Below are 14282 nucleotides of genomic sequence, written 5' to 3'. Positions count from 1 at the left end.
TGATAATTAGTATACTAACATATTAAAATATACAGAATTTCCTATAACCGTAGTGTGTACGGTATACTCGATAAATTTTCAAACTTATTTTTCTCTAAACCAATTGTTTACATGAACAAATTTGTTTCTATATTTTCGAATTAATTTTTCATGTAAAACCATTCCCTACTGCTACTGCTTACTTGCGTGTACCACCGATTACAGGAAACCTTGTATATAACTGTTTATATGGGGAGATACATTCTAAAAATATAAACGTATAATATTATATTAAAATATTTAATTTTTAATATATTTAAGGAGGGGTGATGTGTGTCGTCAAAAAATTATCCTACCAAGGAAAAACAATAAAATTCTTTTCTTTCAAATTCTAGTTCAAATGTTGCGGTGTTATAAATAGTACCGATTGGATGGTCAAATTTAATAATGGCGATCTTCCGGTGTCTTGTTGTGCTAAAAAGTTTGGACAATATGGTTCCAGTATTTGTAACAATACGGCGGACACTGTTTATAAACAAGGATGTGAATACACGTTCGAACAATACATCAAGGCACATGCTGTGCAACTAGGTGGTGTTGGTCTTGGTATCGCAACTATTCAGGTAAATCTTTTTCTAATTAGTCATTAAAGATTCTATTCTTATTTTTATTTATTAATGAAATAATAAATAAATAAATGAATGAATGAATGACTAAAAATAAAATTTGATTACAGGCAATAGGCATATGGTTCTCCATCTATCTGGCACGATCTATTAGAAATAGTTACGAAAGTGTATAAAGTAACAACAATAACAATAACAACAACAACAACAACAAAAAGAAACAAAAAATATATCTTTAATAAGACGCAGCAATGAATTCCATTTAAAATATTAAGATTTAAATTTTCCATCACACATAAACGAGACTTCAACAGATTTCTCGTTTATATACTTTTATATACTATCATATATACATGTATATGTGCGTATACATATAAGTAATCTCTTCCTGTTCTAAATAGTCTGATCGATTTATACGTGTATACTTAAACATGTTGTACGATCGTTTTATATTACACTTTTCCTCTCTCTTTTACTTTATTATTATTATTATATTATACATATATGTATATAATATATTATGTATAATTATATTATACATATATGTATACATATATATAATATATATATATATTATTGTGTTTTCAAGTAATAGAAAAAAAAGCGTCATTTGGCAACGATTTAGTAAGTTATTGTTATAATTAAAAAAAATTGACGTGTGTGTTGTAATGTTTATGTAAAACAAAAATGTCAACGTCCATTGGACGATTCTATAGATTTTTAATAAAAATCATATTTACCAATTCTTTTTTCTATTTTTATGTACGTATATATATGTACACGTACGAGCCGATGATTATGAAATCGTTAACTAACGATTGACAATTAAAAACAAATTTATTTATTGATTTCAATTAATAATAAAAAAAAACAAAAATATAAATTAAATATAAACGTAATCATCTCGGTTTGCATTATATTACATAATAAATATTACCTATTAAAAATAGAAAATTTACATTTTATTTCAAATCAATAGCGTTGTTATGAAATAATGTCAACATATATATATATATATATATATGACGAATAGAACCATGTCAGTTCATTTTTAAAAAGAAAAAGAATGTATGAATCATAGGTGACGATTTAAATAAAACTTTTGCTTTTTTACTAAAAAGTTCGCGTGTTTCTTTGTCACGCTTATAGGTGACATGCACACCTTATCATTTATTTCGTCTATTTATAAATAATGATGTAGTTAGTACATGTGTACTAAAATCATAAGTATATAAAAAAACGTATAGAATAAAATTCGATTAAATTCATTAGGTATTTCATTATAAGAAAGAATGATACTTTTGAAGAACTTTTGAATCCACCTGTTACTCGAGAGACTCACTTTACTTATCTTCGACCATACGCGAAACCCATTTAACGATAACGCATACATGCATACAAGTATAACGTATGTATACTGATATCAATGTATCATAGTAGTTGTTCGCAAATACGCGTATATCTTTCTAGCACCTGATAGCGTGGTTTCCTTACACAAAACCTTTTAACATAATACGATGTATATTACGTTTTATTATAAAACTTGATATACTTTATATATATATATATAATTTTCGTATTAATAATAATATATAATTTTATATTATTATATTATATAAAATAAACTGTAATACAATATAATAATATATTATTACGTGTTTCTATTATAGATTGAAAACAATTATAATATATTATAATATATATATATACGATAAAAAAATAATTATTTTCTAATGGATAAAATGAAAATGAATTATTAAAACCATTAATTGGATGTTCATTCCAACATATAATTTCATATCGAATAAGATACTGAAGCATACATTATTGCTCTTCTCCGTTTCCTTTGAACACGGTAGGTAATTACGACACTGCAAAAATATTACGTCTACGTTCCATTAGAAGCCACATTAAAAAAAACTGATGTAATCGAGAAGTTAGGTTGAAAACAGGTATGTATACGGTTGTAATCGATGTGATCCTTGACAGACAGGATCGACGGGATTCTTGACTTTGTAAAAAAAAAAAACAAACAAAATAACGAATGTAAACAAAAAAATGAAAGAAGAAGAAGAAGAAGAAGAAGAAGGAGAAGAAGATGAAGAAAAAAACAAATTCAAATATAATATAATAAAAAAAGAAAAGAAAAACAGAGAATATTATAATGTCATTATATTAATATCTATCTCTGCAAGAGTATAATTAATTCTAGATGAATTTATTCTTGCGGTTGGTTTATGTTGTGTGTGTTATCAATTGTGCGGAAAGATATCGAAGGAGGCGCTCGATCGTCGAAAAGGCGAGGCAAAATAGCCTCGACGATAACATAGTCATTGCCATAGTTGAAAGAAGCAGCAGCAGTCGGTGTTGTTCCGAGCGTGGAAGTGCACGGATCTCTGTTTTTCCCCTTTAACTGATATATTTATATATACATATATATATATATACATAGATTTTTTTGTTATTTTTTTTTTATATCAATCTTTCTCTTTCTCTCTTTCTCACTGTGGATCATTATTAATTACCTGAATTAAAGAAGAGGACCAAAATGGCGGCCACACATCTCGATGTTGGCCTACGTTGCATCAAATATCTTCTATGCGCTGTCAACTCACTTTTTGTGGTTTGTACATAATGCTTCTTTTTCTTTTTCATTTTTTTCTTCGAACATACGTTCGCTCGCGTGCACGCACGTATAAGCAAACGCGCGCGCGTGCGCGCACACAACTTTACATATAATTATTTTAATATGACGATTTATTAAATTATTATCATATATATCCGCTTTGATTTTGATTTGGTCTAAAAGCCATATTGTTTTTTTTCTTTCATTTTTTTTTTTCTTTTTCTTTTTAAACTAACTTCGTATACTTGACCTTGAGAAATTTTTCTCGTTCACATATTTAATTTTCTATCCGTGTTCATTTCATTCGATTATTATTGTATTACTATTATTACTATTATTATAATTATTATCATTAAATACTATTTTTTTTTTTTCTTTTTTATACTTATTTCTACTTAGAATCTTACGTTTTGTATTTTTTTTTAAAAGGAATATCTTTGCAATTAGAGAATACGTAGTTACATGCATAATGTGTATATCAATGCATAAATACATATGCATATATATATATATGTGTAGTAGTACTATACATACGCACGTTCGATCGTTTCTTCCTTCTTTCCTCATTGATCGTCTCGTTTGTCCTTGAATATAAGACTAACTGAACCTATGAAATTTTCCTTACTTCTTAATGCCGAAATATACGCCCGCGCGTCTTTAATTATATTTACATAATACTTAAACATACACACACACACACATTCCCCTCCACTCGTACAATTATGTATATAGCTAATGATTCTCAAATATTCGTACAGTAGAAATGAAAAAAAATATATTCAAGAAATATTTTTAACGTTTTTCGTCAATGTTAATTAATTTTTTTGGAAAAAAGGAACGAACGAATTCGTAGAATAAATCTTTCGATTTTTTCATTATCATTGATCTTGTTTTTTCCTCCATCCATTTACTACCACCATTGTTTTCTCATTCGAGGAAATAAACCGACGATTTATTTTCTTTATTTTTTTCTATGAACTGTCGTAGTCCAACGCATTTCGTACAAAAAAAAATTACCGCGCTCAACGTCGAGCTTTTCTAAAAAAAAAAAAAAACTCGAAGCCATTTTGATAAACCATACGTCTCGGTGCATTATATTACGGCGTTATAACCAAAACAAAAATAGCAAAATAAAAAAGAGGAAGAGAGAGAGAAAAAAAATGAAAAAAGTACGCAGTTAATGTTAAAACGATAGAAAGAGCATTTACAACATTTATTTCAAATTATGACGTTCTGAAAAATATAATTGCATCGTTGTTAATTGCATACAAACACATATACACCCTGCGATGCTTATAATACTATATAATTCAAGAAAAAAATGTATTTTTCCAAATTTGTTGCCTTTGGAATTTTCATTAATATTTATTTATAGCCTTTTGCTTCCTCTCTTTCTTTTTCTTTTCCTTACCGAAACGTCAAGTTTTAATGTGGTGCAATTTGCGATAAGAAAAATAATAAAGAAGAAAAATGATCGTCACAAGTCCGATGAGTAATACGTAAATTATATTTTTTTGTTTATTGTATGTCGCGACGTTTGAGATTAAAATTTATTCTTTTTTTTTTTTTTTTTTCCTTTAATTTTATCTAATACTTTTCATATTTTTATTATATACCTGTTTTTTTTTTAAACCTGTTAGTTTTCTTAATATTCATTCGACGTACAATTCTTTATCCGCGATTTGTGTAAATTCTGTTATACCAAATGAATTATCAACTAATGGTAAGATAATATGACGTTCAAAGATATCTGCTCGAGATATCCGTTCTCTTTAGATAGCAAGAAATAAAAGAAGTTAAATAAAGTTTACTTTACTTACCAGCTAACTCTTTTTATCGTTCCTAATATTTTTTTTTGTGTTCATTTATATATCTATATATATATATATATATAGTCGTACCGCCATTTTCTACTGTCAGGTTTCATTGAATGGCGACACCAATTGCAATTATTATTTTCTTATTGTAAAATTATTATTAATCATTACGTCAAATGAAAAAATATTTCCTTTACATTATTTTTATATCTTGATAATTATTTCATTATAATTGAAAGATGTGATTATAATGAAATAGTTACAAATATCAAGATTTCTGTTGGAAATTAAAACTTACTTATCATTTGTTACTAATTGTAAATAAGAAAAATTGGTTTCACTTGTAATATCATATTCGAAATGTTGTGTAATTTGTCTGCAACGTGTTTAAAATATCAATCAAGATTAAAAATCATTCCAAGAAAAATATTTAACATCGATTATACTTAAAGACATGAAGAACGGTTTATCAGTAGAGATAATTTTATGATCCACGTATTAATATCGAACGAAAACAAAATGTTTTCTGGTAAATCGTCATCGGATAAATGATCTTATTTTATCTTTTCCTTAACTATTATTTTTCTTTCAGAAAGTATATGAAAAAGAAAAAATTCAAAAAATGAAAGTTCTTAATGCGCGGTATAATTAAATCGATCTCTTAAATACGACATATCGAAACATTTTTTTAATTTGCTTAAAGTAAATGATGAAATTATGAAAAAAGAAAAACAAAGATTCTATTTTAAATTCTCTTACATAATTTCATAATATTTACAATCCCCCCAACACGGTTTTTGGCTAATTGTAAAAACATCATCTCTCTCTCTCTCTCGATCAATTAGTAAAACATTTAATAAAATATTTATTTAACTTCGTATTAACAATTAACACCTCGATTGGTTCACATTGATTGGAAATTGTAATCAGCGATACGTTATCGCTTTCAACGATGATAGCATTCTTTTAAACGATGAACATAACGCTCCAATGTATTTTCAATGATGATACAATATTGATTTATAGAAATCGTTTAAAATGAAAAAATAACACCACATATGATTTTATTTTAATCAACGTTAGAAATTCAACGATCCACGTGTCTTCGAATAAAAGAAAAACAAAACTTGACATTGATTTTATTAATTAATATTAATTCATTACTGATTTCAGTTGACGGGTATAATGATAATATCGGTTGGTTCAACGATTTATGCCGTTTATGAAGATTTTTCTCATTTCTTGGATCCCAAATACTTCTCACCAGCCACACTCTTGATCGTAGTTGGCATATTGGTTTTTATAATTGCTTTCTTCGGATGTTGCGGTGCTCTTCGAGAAAGTACTTGTATGGTTCTTGTTGTAAGTATTGCAAATATTATTACTTAAAAAAAATTCATTAAAAATGATCGAACAAATTTGTGCAAACATTTATGCATTTTATTTCCTTTTGTTCCCCCTAGTTCGCTGTTTCCTTATCGGTTGTCTTGGTGATGGAATTGTCCGCTGCAACTGCAGCGTACGCTTTACAAGACACCGTGAAAGATCTTTTGGAGAGTAAAATCAATACCACAATGCATGAATATGATATGAATAAAGAAACTAAAGATGCAGTTGATTTCATGCAATCCAGGGTAAAATTATGAATGATTCGACGATTAATCTATAAACAATAAAGAGCTCGAGTTTAATTAGCTGAATTAACATTTGTTTCTAATAAACATGTAATCACGTTGTACTTTATATTTACAGTTACACTGTTGTGGCTATAACGGTAGAAACAACTGGGATGAAATTAAATTTGATCAAGAAAACGACAAAGGTATACCTAACTCCTGCTGTGGAATTCTCGAATTTGATTTAAATACCACTATGTGTAAGATTCCTTATGAAATAGGCTGCATGAGCAGACTTTCCATCATAGTTCATCGCAGTGCACTTTACATTGGTACAGGAGCCGTAGCGATAGCTCTTATTCAGGTTGGTTAATATAAACAAAATACTTTTATTTATATTTATGATAAGTTTTGTAGCCCAAACATGAGAACCATGAAATATAATATCGAATATGTTACGCAGCTTTTCGTGTTGAATCATAATGCGAAAGATTGATATTTGATATCATTGTTAAAAAGATTTACCACATCTATTGTTTGGTATAATAATACAGGATAATTACAAATGATTCATCAATGTTACATTGGAATTTTTCTCTTTCATATATTATTCAGTATTTTATCATTAATACTATTTAAAATTCGATGAATCATTTGTAAGATGTTTCGATGAACTTATTTATAATATAAATATTGTCATATTTTTTCAGCTAACTGGAATAGTATTTGCGTGTATGTTGGGTAGAGCCATCAGACGACAAAAGACAGAAAGAGAAAGACGTAAGTGGGAATTGAGAGAGAGTATCGTAAACGGTTATCAACCTCTTGGAAAAGCAGATCCGTTGACAACCTTCCCTGTTGTATACATGCAGTCTCCTGACTATCCATTGAAAAGCACTGCAAATTGCTAGTCCTATAATTTCCATTTAATGCGAAATATGTTATTTGTGTGCCATTTCAGAGGTATATCAAAAGGACGATTTATTATTCGCTCCTTATCCTACAAAATAAAGATGTCAGTATTTTCTATCAGTTGTCTATTTTACAATAAACATTTGTAGTTCTTTTTTTCATTTTTATTTCTTTGCTCTTTTTGATTGCACAATCGTAAGATTAACGAAACAAATCTTATACACAATTTTTAACAATAATATTTTACACACACACACACAACAAAGTTCTACCGAACCGAATGAAATAAAAATCATATCAAATTTTATAAATCTTTTTTTTGTTGTTGAGAACGAGAAAGTATTTTAAAAACTAATAAATATACATATATTTCCCAAAACTCGTATTTAAATAAACGCGAGTTTAATTTAATGTGATACCAAAGTTTATATATTTAATACTAGACTATCGAGCAATTTTTAAATAGAATATAGATGTCACGTTGAAATAATATATATTACTTTCACGAATTGTAAATATATATATATATATATACATATATAGAAAAAGACAATAGACATTTTTTAATTATAAATTAAACATTCGTTTGAATTTATCTTCGCTCACACTTTCGCAATGTTTATACAAGTTTTTTGTTGTCTCTTGTCTATAATAAAAATCTACAAATGTAACAGTATTATTTAATAAACAATTAAATAACTGTTACGAGAAAGTATTTTTCATAGTTATAATACTTAAATTTTGATGGTGTCATCCATGTATAAGATATATTGTAATTAATTCGAGAATAAATTTTTTTCTACAACTTATTCATTTTTATCTCTCCATCATGCTATTATAGTTCGTAAGGAAACAAAGAGACGAATAAAATAAAATATAAAAATTGACACGTACTGTATTAATATTCCATTGTATAACTTTTATTTCAATCTTGTTGCTTTACGTTTGATACTTCTTTTGTTAGCTGCTATATTCCATATCACATGACATTTCAAATGAAACTGTGATAATGCGACAGTAAAATTGTCTTGCAAATACGCTATCAATGGTATTATTTAATTGTTACCAAAAATTGGTTGCTTTTTCAAGAATTTCAGACGCTTCTTTTTCGTGTTTACCATTTTTAAGATACGGCGGTGTTAATTCTCTGTAAGCAAGACAGACGCGTCTTGTCGTTACATCTTCTCGAAGCACTGAATGCTCCCAATTATATCTATAAAAACAATTGTATTGTTAAATAACTAATGCGTATTTTAAAAATATTGCATAGAAGTTTGATGGAGTATACCTCGCAAGTCCATACAAAACCATTAATGATTTAGCTGGCATAGGTAAACGTACTACAACGTCTTCCTGTGGTGGTTCTACTTTCGTATCAACTTCAGAAGAATAATTTTCTACGCAATCTAGATTGTAACATCTAATCGATTTAGTATAAGGTGTCATCGTTAATACGGAATCACCTAAGACATTAACCGTGACTATACGCTCTCCCCATATCCAACAATCATCTATATGAGGATCGATAGAAGCTCCTCGTTTTGGATTGTATTCAAGAGTACATTGTTCTACCGTTTGAAAATTATTTAGAATTAGAACTTCGTTGAATTTCTTTTGTACAAATTCTGTAATCTTAGGAAATCCATTGAATGTACCTAAACGTAATTTTCGTTTCTTAAAATTACATTTTGGACCAAAATTCTAAAAATTAATGTTCGATAAGTTAATATAAATGATAGAATTAATGTTAACTATAGTGAACATTTTTACACACTTGTTTTCTTCTACCACTTTGCGATGGCTCCCACGGTAACTCATCTAACAACTTCATTAAAGTCGATGTCTCTTCTGTATTTAAAAAATCCAACTGCGCGAAAGAAAAATCATCAAATATTAGTATAATAAACGTTCACATAATGTGATCATTTTTATATAAAAATTACTTGAATAAAAACGCCTGGATAATTTATCGCTTGTCCTTCGTGATGAGGATGTTGCTTGTACAATTCTATATCCCATCCAGGCCATGCCTTATCACAGTGCGGACAATAAACATAAGAGGATTTTTCCTACAATTAAAAAATAAATTAGGGGATTGTATATATGAATAAGATTTCTTACATATTGTTATATGTTTTTAACATTATAATGAATTTATCAAATATATATATATATATAAATAAATAAATCAAAGAAAGGTAATTCTAAAAAAGATAAAGTACAATTATAATTAAATCTTGGTTAATAATTGCTTACTTGTAATTTTTCTTTTAAATCCAATTTTTTTATATTAAATTGTTCTTCGCAAATCAAGCAACTACGTATTCCTTTACAACCACATGGACGTACGGTCTCCATTATTTAAAAAATACAAGTTTGTTTTTAAATTTTTACGAGGTTAAGAAATCAAATTCAACTTCTTTGACAGGTTAGGTTACTTACTACTGAATACATATATATATCACTCTGGCATCATAATAATATTAGGCGGCAAATTTGAAATATTTTTTAGGTAATAGCATAAACGTTGAATGACATACAATTTGAAAACAAAAAATGTAGAAAAAGAAGAAATTAAAAATACATTAGTATATAATTTTTTTTATATATAATTTTATCAAATTTTAATAGAGAGAGAGAGAGAGAGAGAGAGAAATGATAGCTTTGATGCAAAATGTTTCACTTTATGAACGTATAATCTTTATTTTTCATAAATACAAGTTTTTCTTTAAATGAAAACAATACTTATTGCATAAGTATGTGTGCGTGATTAATCTATGTAATGTTTAATAAATATAAAAAAAAATGAAAAGTAATCTTTTATTATTGTTCTTGTATTCTTTAATGTTTATTTTTATCTAAGGTCTCCACGCTTATTACTTTTAATTTTATATACAATTTCGAAATGAAAAATCAATAGATAATTTCAATAAATATTATTTAATATTATCTTCATACGGTTAATAAAGTATTTTCAGCATATATAAAAAGATAATATTCTAGGAAATTAGTACTTATAGAATTAAAAATACTTGAAAATGATATTTCTGCGTCAATCATTATCTCTGACCTTTGTTCTTTTAAACTTGTATATAACTCTTTCGATTTTCAATCCTCCGTAAAATACTCTTAGTATCATCGAGTGGTGGGTTATTACAATTTATAACGAAACAATTATTAAAACACATAAAAGAAATCGACACAAAAAATGATCGTACAATTGTTAACACTTTTTCTAATACTTCATGTGTCCTATACTAGTAAGTAAGAAATCTGTGTGTGTGTGTGTGTGTTTTGAGTTTGTGACACTTCAAAAAAAGTTTACAAGATTTTTTAAAGTGATCTATAAAAGATTATAAATATAAAATGAATTGGTGCACTCTTATATTGCGACATGTTTGTAATAAGTTATAATAATTTATCGATGTGATATTTTTTATTATTTAATCTTTTTAGATGGCGATTGTCCTAACATAATAAGTAAGAGTGCCTGGGGAGGAAGGGGACCGAAAGGTATTAATTATCTTATATTACCATTACCAAATGTAATAATACATCATACTGTTACACCGGAATGTAACACACAATCTGAATGTTCACGAAGAGTACAGTCCATTCAATCTTATCATATGGATACGCTTGGTTGGCATGATATTGGTTATAAGTAAGTTCTTTTTTAAATTTTGATTTTATTATTATTATTATCATTATTATTATTATTATTATTATCTTTTATTAATTCTTTCGGGTATGGTACGAAAATATGAATAATTGCCTCCGTGTCGTTATTTCGTTGTATTGACTTTGTTACCTTTTCGATGCCATCATACGTTAATTTTAAATGCGTTTTGAATATCAATTTTATATTGGAACAATAAGAAAGATATAATATTCTACAAATGGTATACTCTACGATGTTGATTTTTTGATAATAAACGACGCAAGGAGGAAAGTGTTTACACAGTGTTCGAATAATTAAAACCGTTTTAATAATGATGCATGAGAATAGTAGAAAGTTCGAACAATTCAGATCATCGGATATATCGTAGATTCAAAATATAAAAAATGATACTTTTGAAAATATTTATTTATAAATCGATATAAACTTTCAACTTCATATTTTATAAATCGGCACGAGAATTTGTTAAGACAACTAACAAAATATTTGTTGTGCTTTTTAGAAAATATTTGTTGACACGCGACTATATAATCGTTCGTATTAGCATAAATAATTAGAAATATTTTCTAATCGATAATTTTTTATTTGATTAAAGTTTCCTCATCGGTGGCGATGGTAATGTTTACGAAGGTGCAGGGTGGACCAAAGAAGGGGCCCATACTTTAGGATACAATAAAAATTCTCTCGGAATAGGTTTCATTGGTAATTTCGAAGGTACGAACTAATTTTAATTATTTAATATGTGCGAAATAAATTTTACACGCGACTATGAAGAAAAAGAAGAACAAAAAAGAAAAGAAAAGAAAAGAAAACAAAACGAAATAAAAATAATTCGATTATATTTTATTCTTTTTTATGTTGCATTGTAGACAAAAATGCGAGCAATAAAATGGTGGAAGCTGCACACAAATTGTTTAGATGTGGTGTTTCTAATGGTGTACTTCGTGACAATATTCGTGCCATTGCTGCTAGACAAGTATCATCAACACTTAGTCCTGGGTATCGTTTATCCAAACAAATGGAAAGTTGGCCCGAGTGGATCCATGGTGGAACAAACTAACCCCCTTCGTGGGTTGGTTAATTTTTTCAATGTTATTGTTATTTAAAATATTTGAAAAAAATATATACTTATACTCTCTAGGGGCTTCAAAATATCGGTCTGATAATTTATTTTGTTATTTTCAATTAAAATTCGAACATGGGTACAAAAATATTCCCTGCCGAGACAGGGATTAATAAGCACTTTGTGAATTGAATAAATAACTAAATAACATATAACATATTTTACGTATATCATGAAATTATAGTTAATCTGATCAGAGTAGAATACAAATTACATGATAATTAAAGCGAAATTAAACAGAAATACACGTTGCGCGTGTGTGTGTGTATGTGTGCACGATGATTGATTTAATCTTTCAAAAATATCATTCGAATAAATTACCATTATATTATATTATTTCTTTTTAAGATGTTTTATATATGCAAAATATATCCAGTTAATAAATAAATAAATAAATAAATAAATAAATAAATAAATAAATAAATAAATAAATAGATTAATATCCTCCACAAAATTTGACTTACAATTAAATTACAAAACGATTGTCATTTTACATTAATGAAATATAAATTGGATCTATCATTGTCGTAAAAAAAAAAAAAATCAAACTAAATATTAAACTAAATTTGTTTTGCATTAAACAATTGTCTCGATTGAAAGGTACGAATAAAACCACACGTCCTATATACTTAAATATATTTATTGTTCGATTTGGAGGTATGTATTGCGCACAGATCGCTATATTGCAACAATTCATTTTATTACAGTGCAAACATTTTCTTATCGATCTTAACTAATTTTTAATTTTTTTTTAAACGTACACATACTCCCATCTCCGACCACCTTTTTTTCATTATCATTATCATTATCATCATCATCATCATCATCATCATCATCTTCAGTTTTTAATTAACAAATGCAAAAAGTGTTTTTTATTGTATTATTTTGTTAATCTTTCTTTCTCTTTCAACGAATCGAGAAATTAAGTGGGGAAAGGGGTAGAAGGGGGTAGAAGGAGGCACGATTGGATTATGCGAAAGCAAAAATGCGGAAATTATGCAGAAATGCGAAGGCAAATATTTTCAAACAAATACGTTCATCAAACTAAATTATCCAATTAAATATAATTGATAATTATTATATAATCCGCATTCAGATCAAATTATTACGAAAACAATCTTTCCAAGGATGCTTTATTATTTTAATCTTAATTTTCTTTCTTCTACTATTCTTGTATTCTTGTCTTTTTTTTTTCATCTCGGAGAAGACTATTCGTCGTCGGGGGCGTTAGGGGGGGAGGGGGTCAGAGCAAAAATAAATAATTGAATTAAAAATATAAATCGTATTACGTTTGTTATATTAGTAATAATTATAATAATGATAAAAAATAAAGAAATAAATATATAAAGGGGGGATGGGGATGGGGAAGGGGAGGAGAGGGGATCCATGGGATTTACTCTAAGGCCTCGGTTTCGAACTACTAACATAAGCTATATATATATCTATCAGATAATATATCGCCTCTAACAACGATACATAGGTCAATATTCGTTTAGTTTCATTTTATATAATACGTACAAGTAAATACGTATGTATATAATCAGAGACTTGAAAATCGGAAGCAACATGTATGAAATCCGGTTAATTTTTAACTATTATTCGTTAAATTCTTTTTTTAATTGTTTGTTTGCTTTGCTTTGCTTTGAGCGACAATTATTTGCGTCTCATTATCGTCGTATTAATTTTCTTTTCTTTTCTTTTTGTTGGTTTTTATTTTTTCTTTCTTTTTTTTTTTCAATGATTGACAAGTAATACGAATTGTGCATATAGATGGTGTTTCTTTTTTATTTATTTTTTGTTTCGTTTTGTTTTTCTTTATAACTTTTTGGTAGTGTCATTTAGTTTGATATTTTCTTCGATATTATATTTTTTATGATCTGACGATCGTATAATAGTTATTTCTA

General features: G+C 27.6%; 4 protein-coding genes across 4 annotated transcripts in view; 3 read left to right on the top strand and 1 right to left on the bottom strand.

Moving 5' to 3' along the window:
- LOC106789531 (CD63 antigen-like) overlaps nt 1–813 on the top strand; it is a 5572-nt gene extending 4759 nt beyond the window's left edge. The window contains exons 5-6 of the mRNA XM_014753828.1: nt 375–602; nt 716–813. Coding sequence (XP_014609314.1) covers nt 375–602; nt 716–781 — 294 coding nt within the window. The 3' untranslated portion in view covers nt 782–813. The remainder of the gene's footprint in view (nt 1–374; nt 603–715) is intronic.
- A 2130-nt stretch (nt 814–2943) lies between these two features.
- On the top strand, nt 2944–7737 carry LOC106789525 (CD63 antigen-like). The gene is made up of 5 exons (XM_014753813.1): nt 2944–3228; nt 6222–6410; nt 6512–6682; nt 6801–7028; nt 7375–7737. Exons 1-5 carry the CDS (start codon nt 3154–3156, stop codon nt 7573–7575), a joined length of 864 nt encoding a protein of 287 aa, XP_014609299.1. The 5' UTR covers nt 2944–3153; the 3' UTR covers nt 7576–7737.
- Nucleotides 7738–8164: 427 nt separating this feature from the next.
- LOC106789519 (alpha-ketoglutarate-dependent dioxygenase alkB homolog 4) lies at nt 8165–10025 on the bottom strand. Its single transcript, XM_014753801.1, has 5 exons — nt 9833–10025; nt 9520–9645; nt 9351–9443; nt 8865–9277; nt 8165–8789 (listed from the first exon to the last, which is right to left on the bottom strand). The coding sequence occupies exons 1-5, from the start codon at nt 9932–9934 to the stop codon at nt 8639–8641; spliced, it is 885 nt and encodes a 294-aa protein (XP_014609287.1). The 5' UTR covers nt 9935–10025; the 3' UTR covers nt 8165–8638.
- A 651-nt stretch (nt 10026–10676) lies between these two features.
- On the top strand, nt 10677–12709 carry LOC106789538 (peptidoglycan-recognition protein 2-like). The gene is made up of 4 exons (XM_014753840.1): nt 10677–10836; nt 11033–11240; nt 11851–11969; nt 12125–12709. Exons 1-4 carry the CDS (start codon nt 10785–10787, stop codon nt 12313–12315), a joined length of 570 nt encoding a protein of 189 aa, XP_014609326.1. The 5' UTR covers nt 10677–10784; the 3' UTR covers nt 12316–12709.
- The last annotated feature ends 1573 nt before the right edge of the window (nt 12710–14282 follow it).

The sequence above is a fragment of the Polistes canadensis genome, unplaced genomic scaffold, assembly GCF_001313835.1.
Source record: "Polistes canadensis isolate GaletaPanama2010 unplaced genomic scaffold, ASM131383v1 scaffold_6, whole genome shotgun sequence".
NCBI classification, from domain to species: domain Eukaryota; kingdom Metazoa; phylum Arthropoda; class Insecta; order Hymenoptera; family Vespidae; genus Polistes; species Polistes canadensis.
This window is presented reverse-complemented; position numbering and strand designations above follow the sequence as displayed.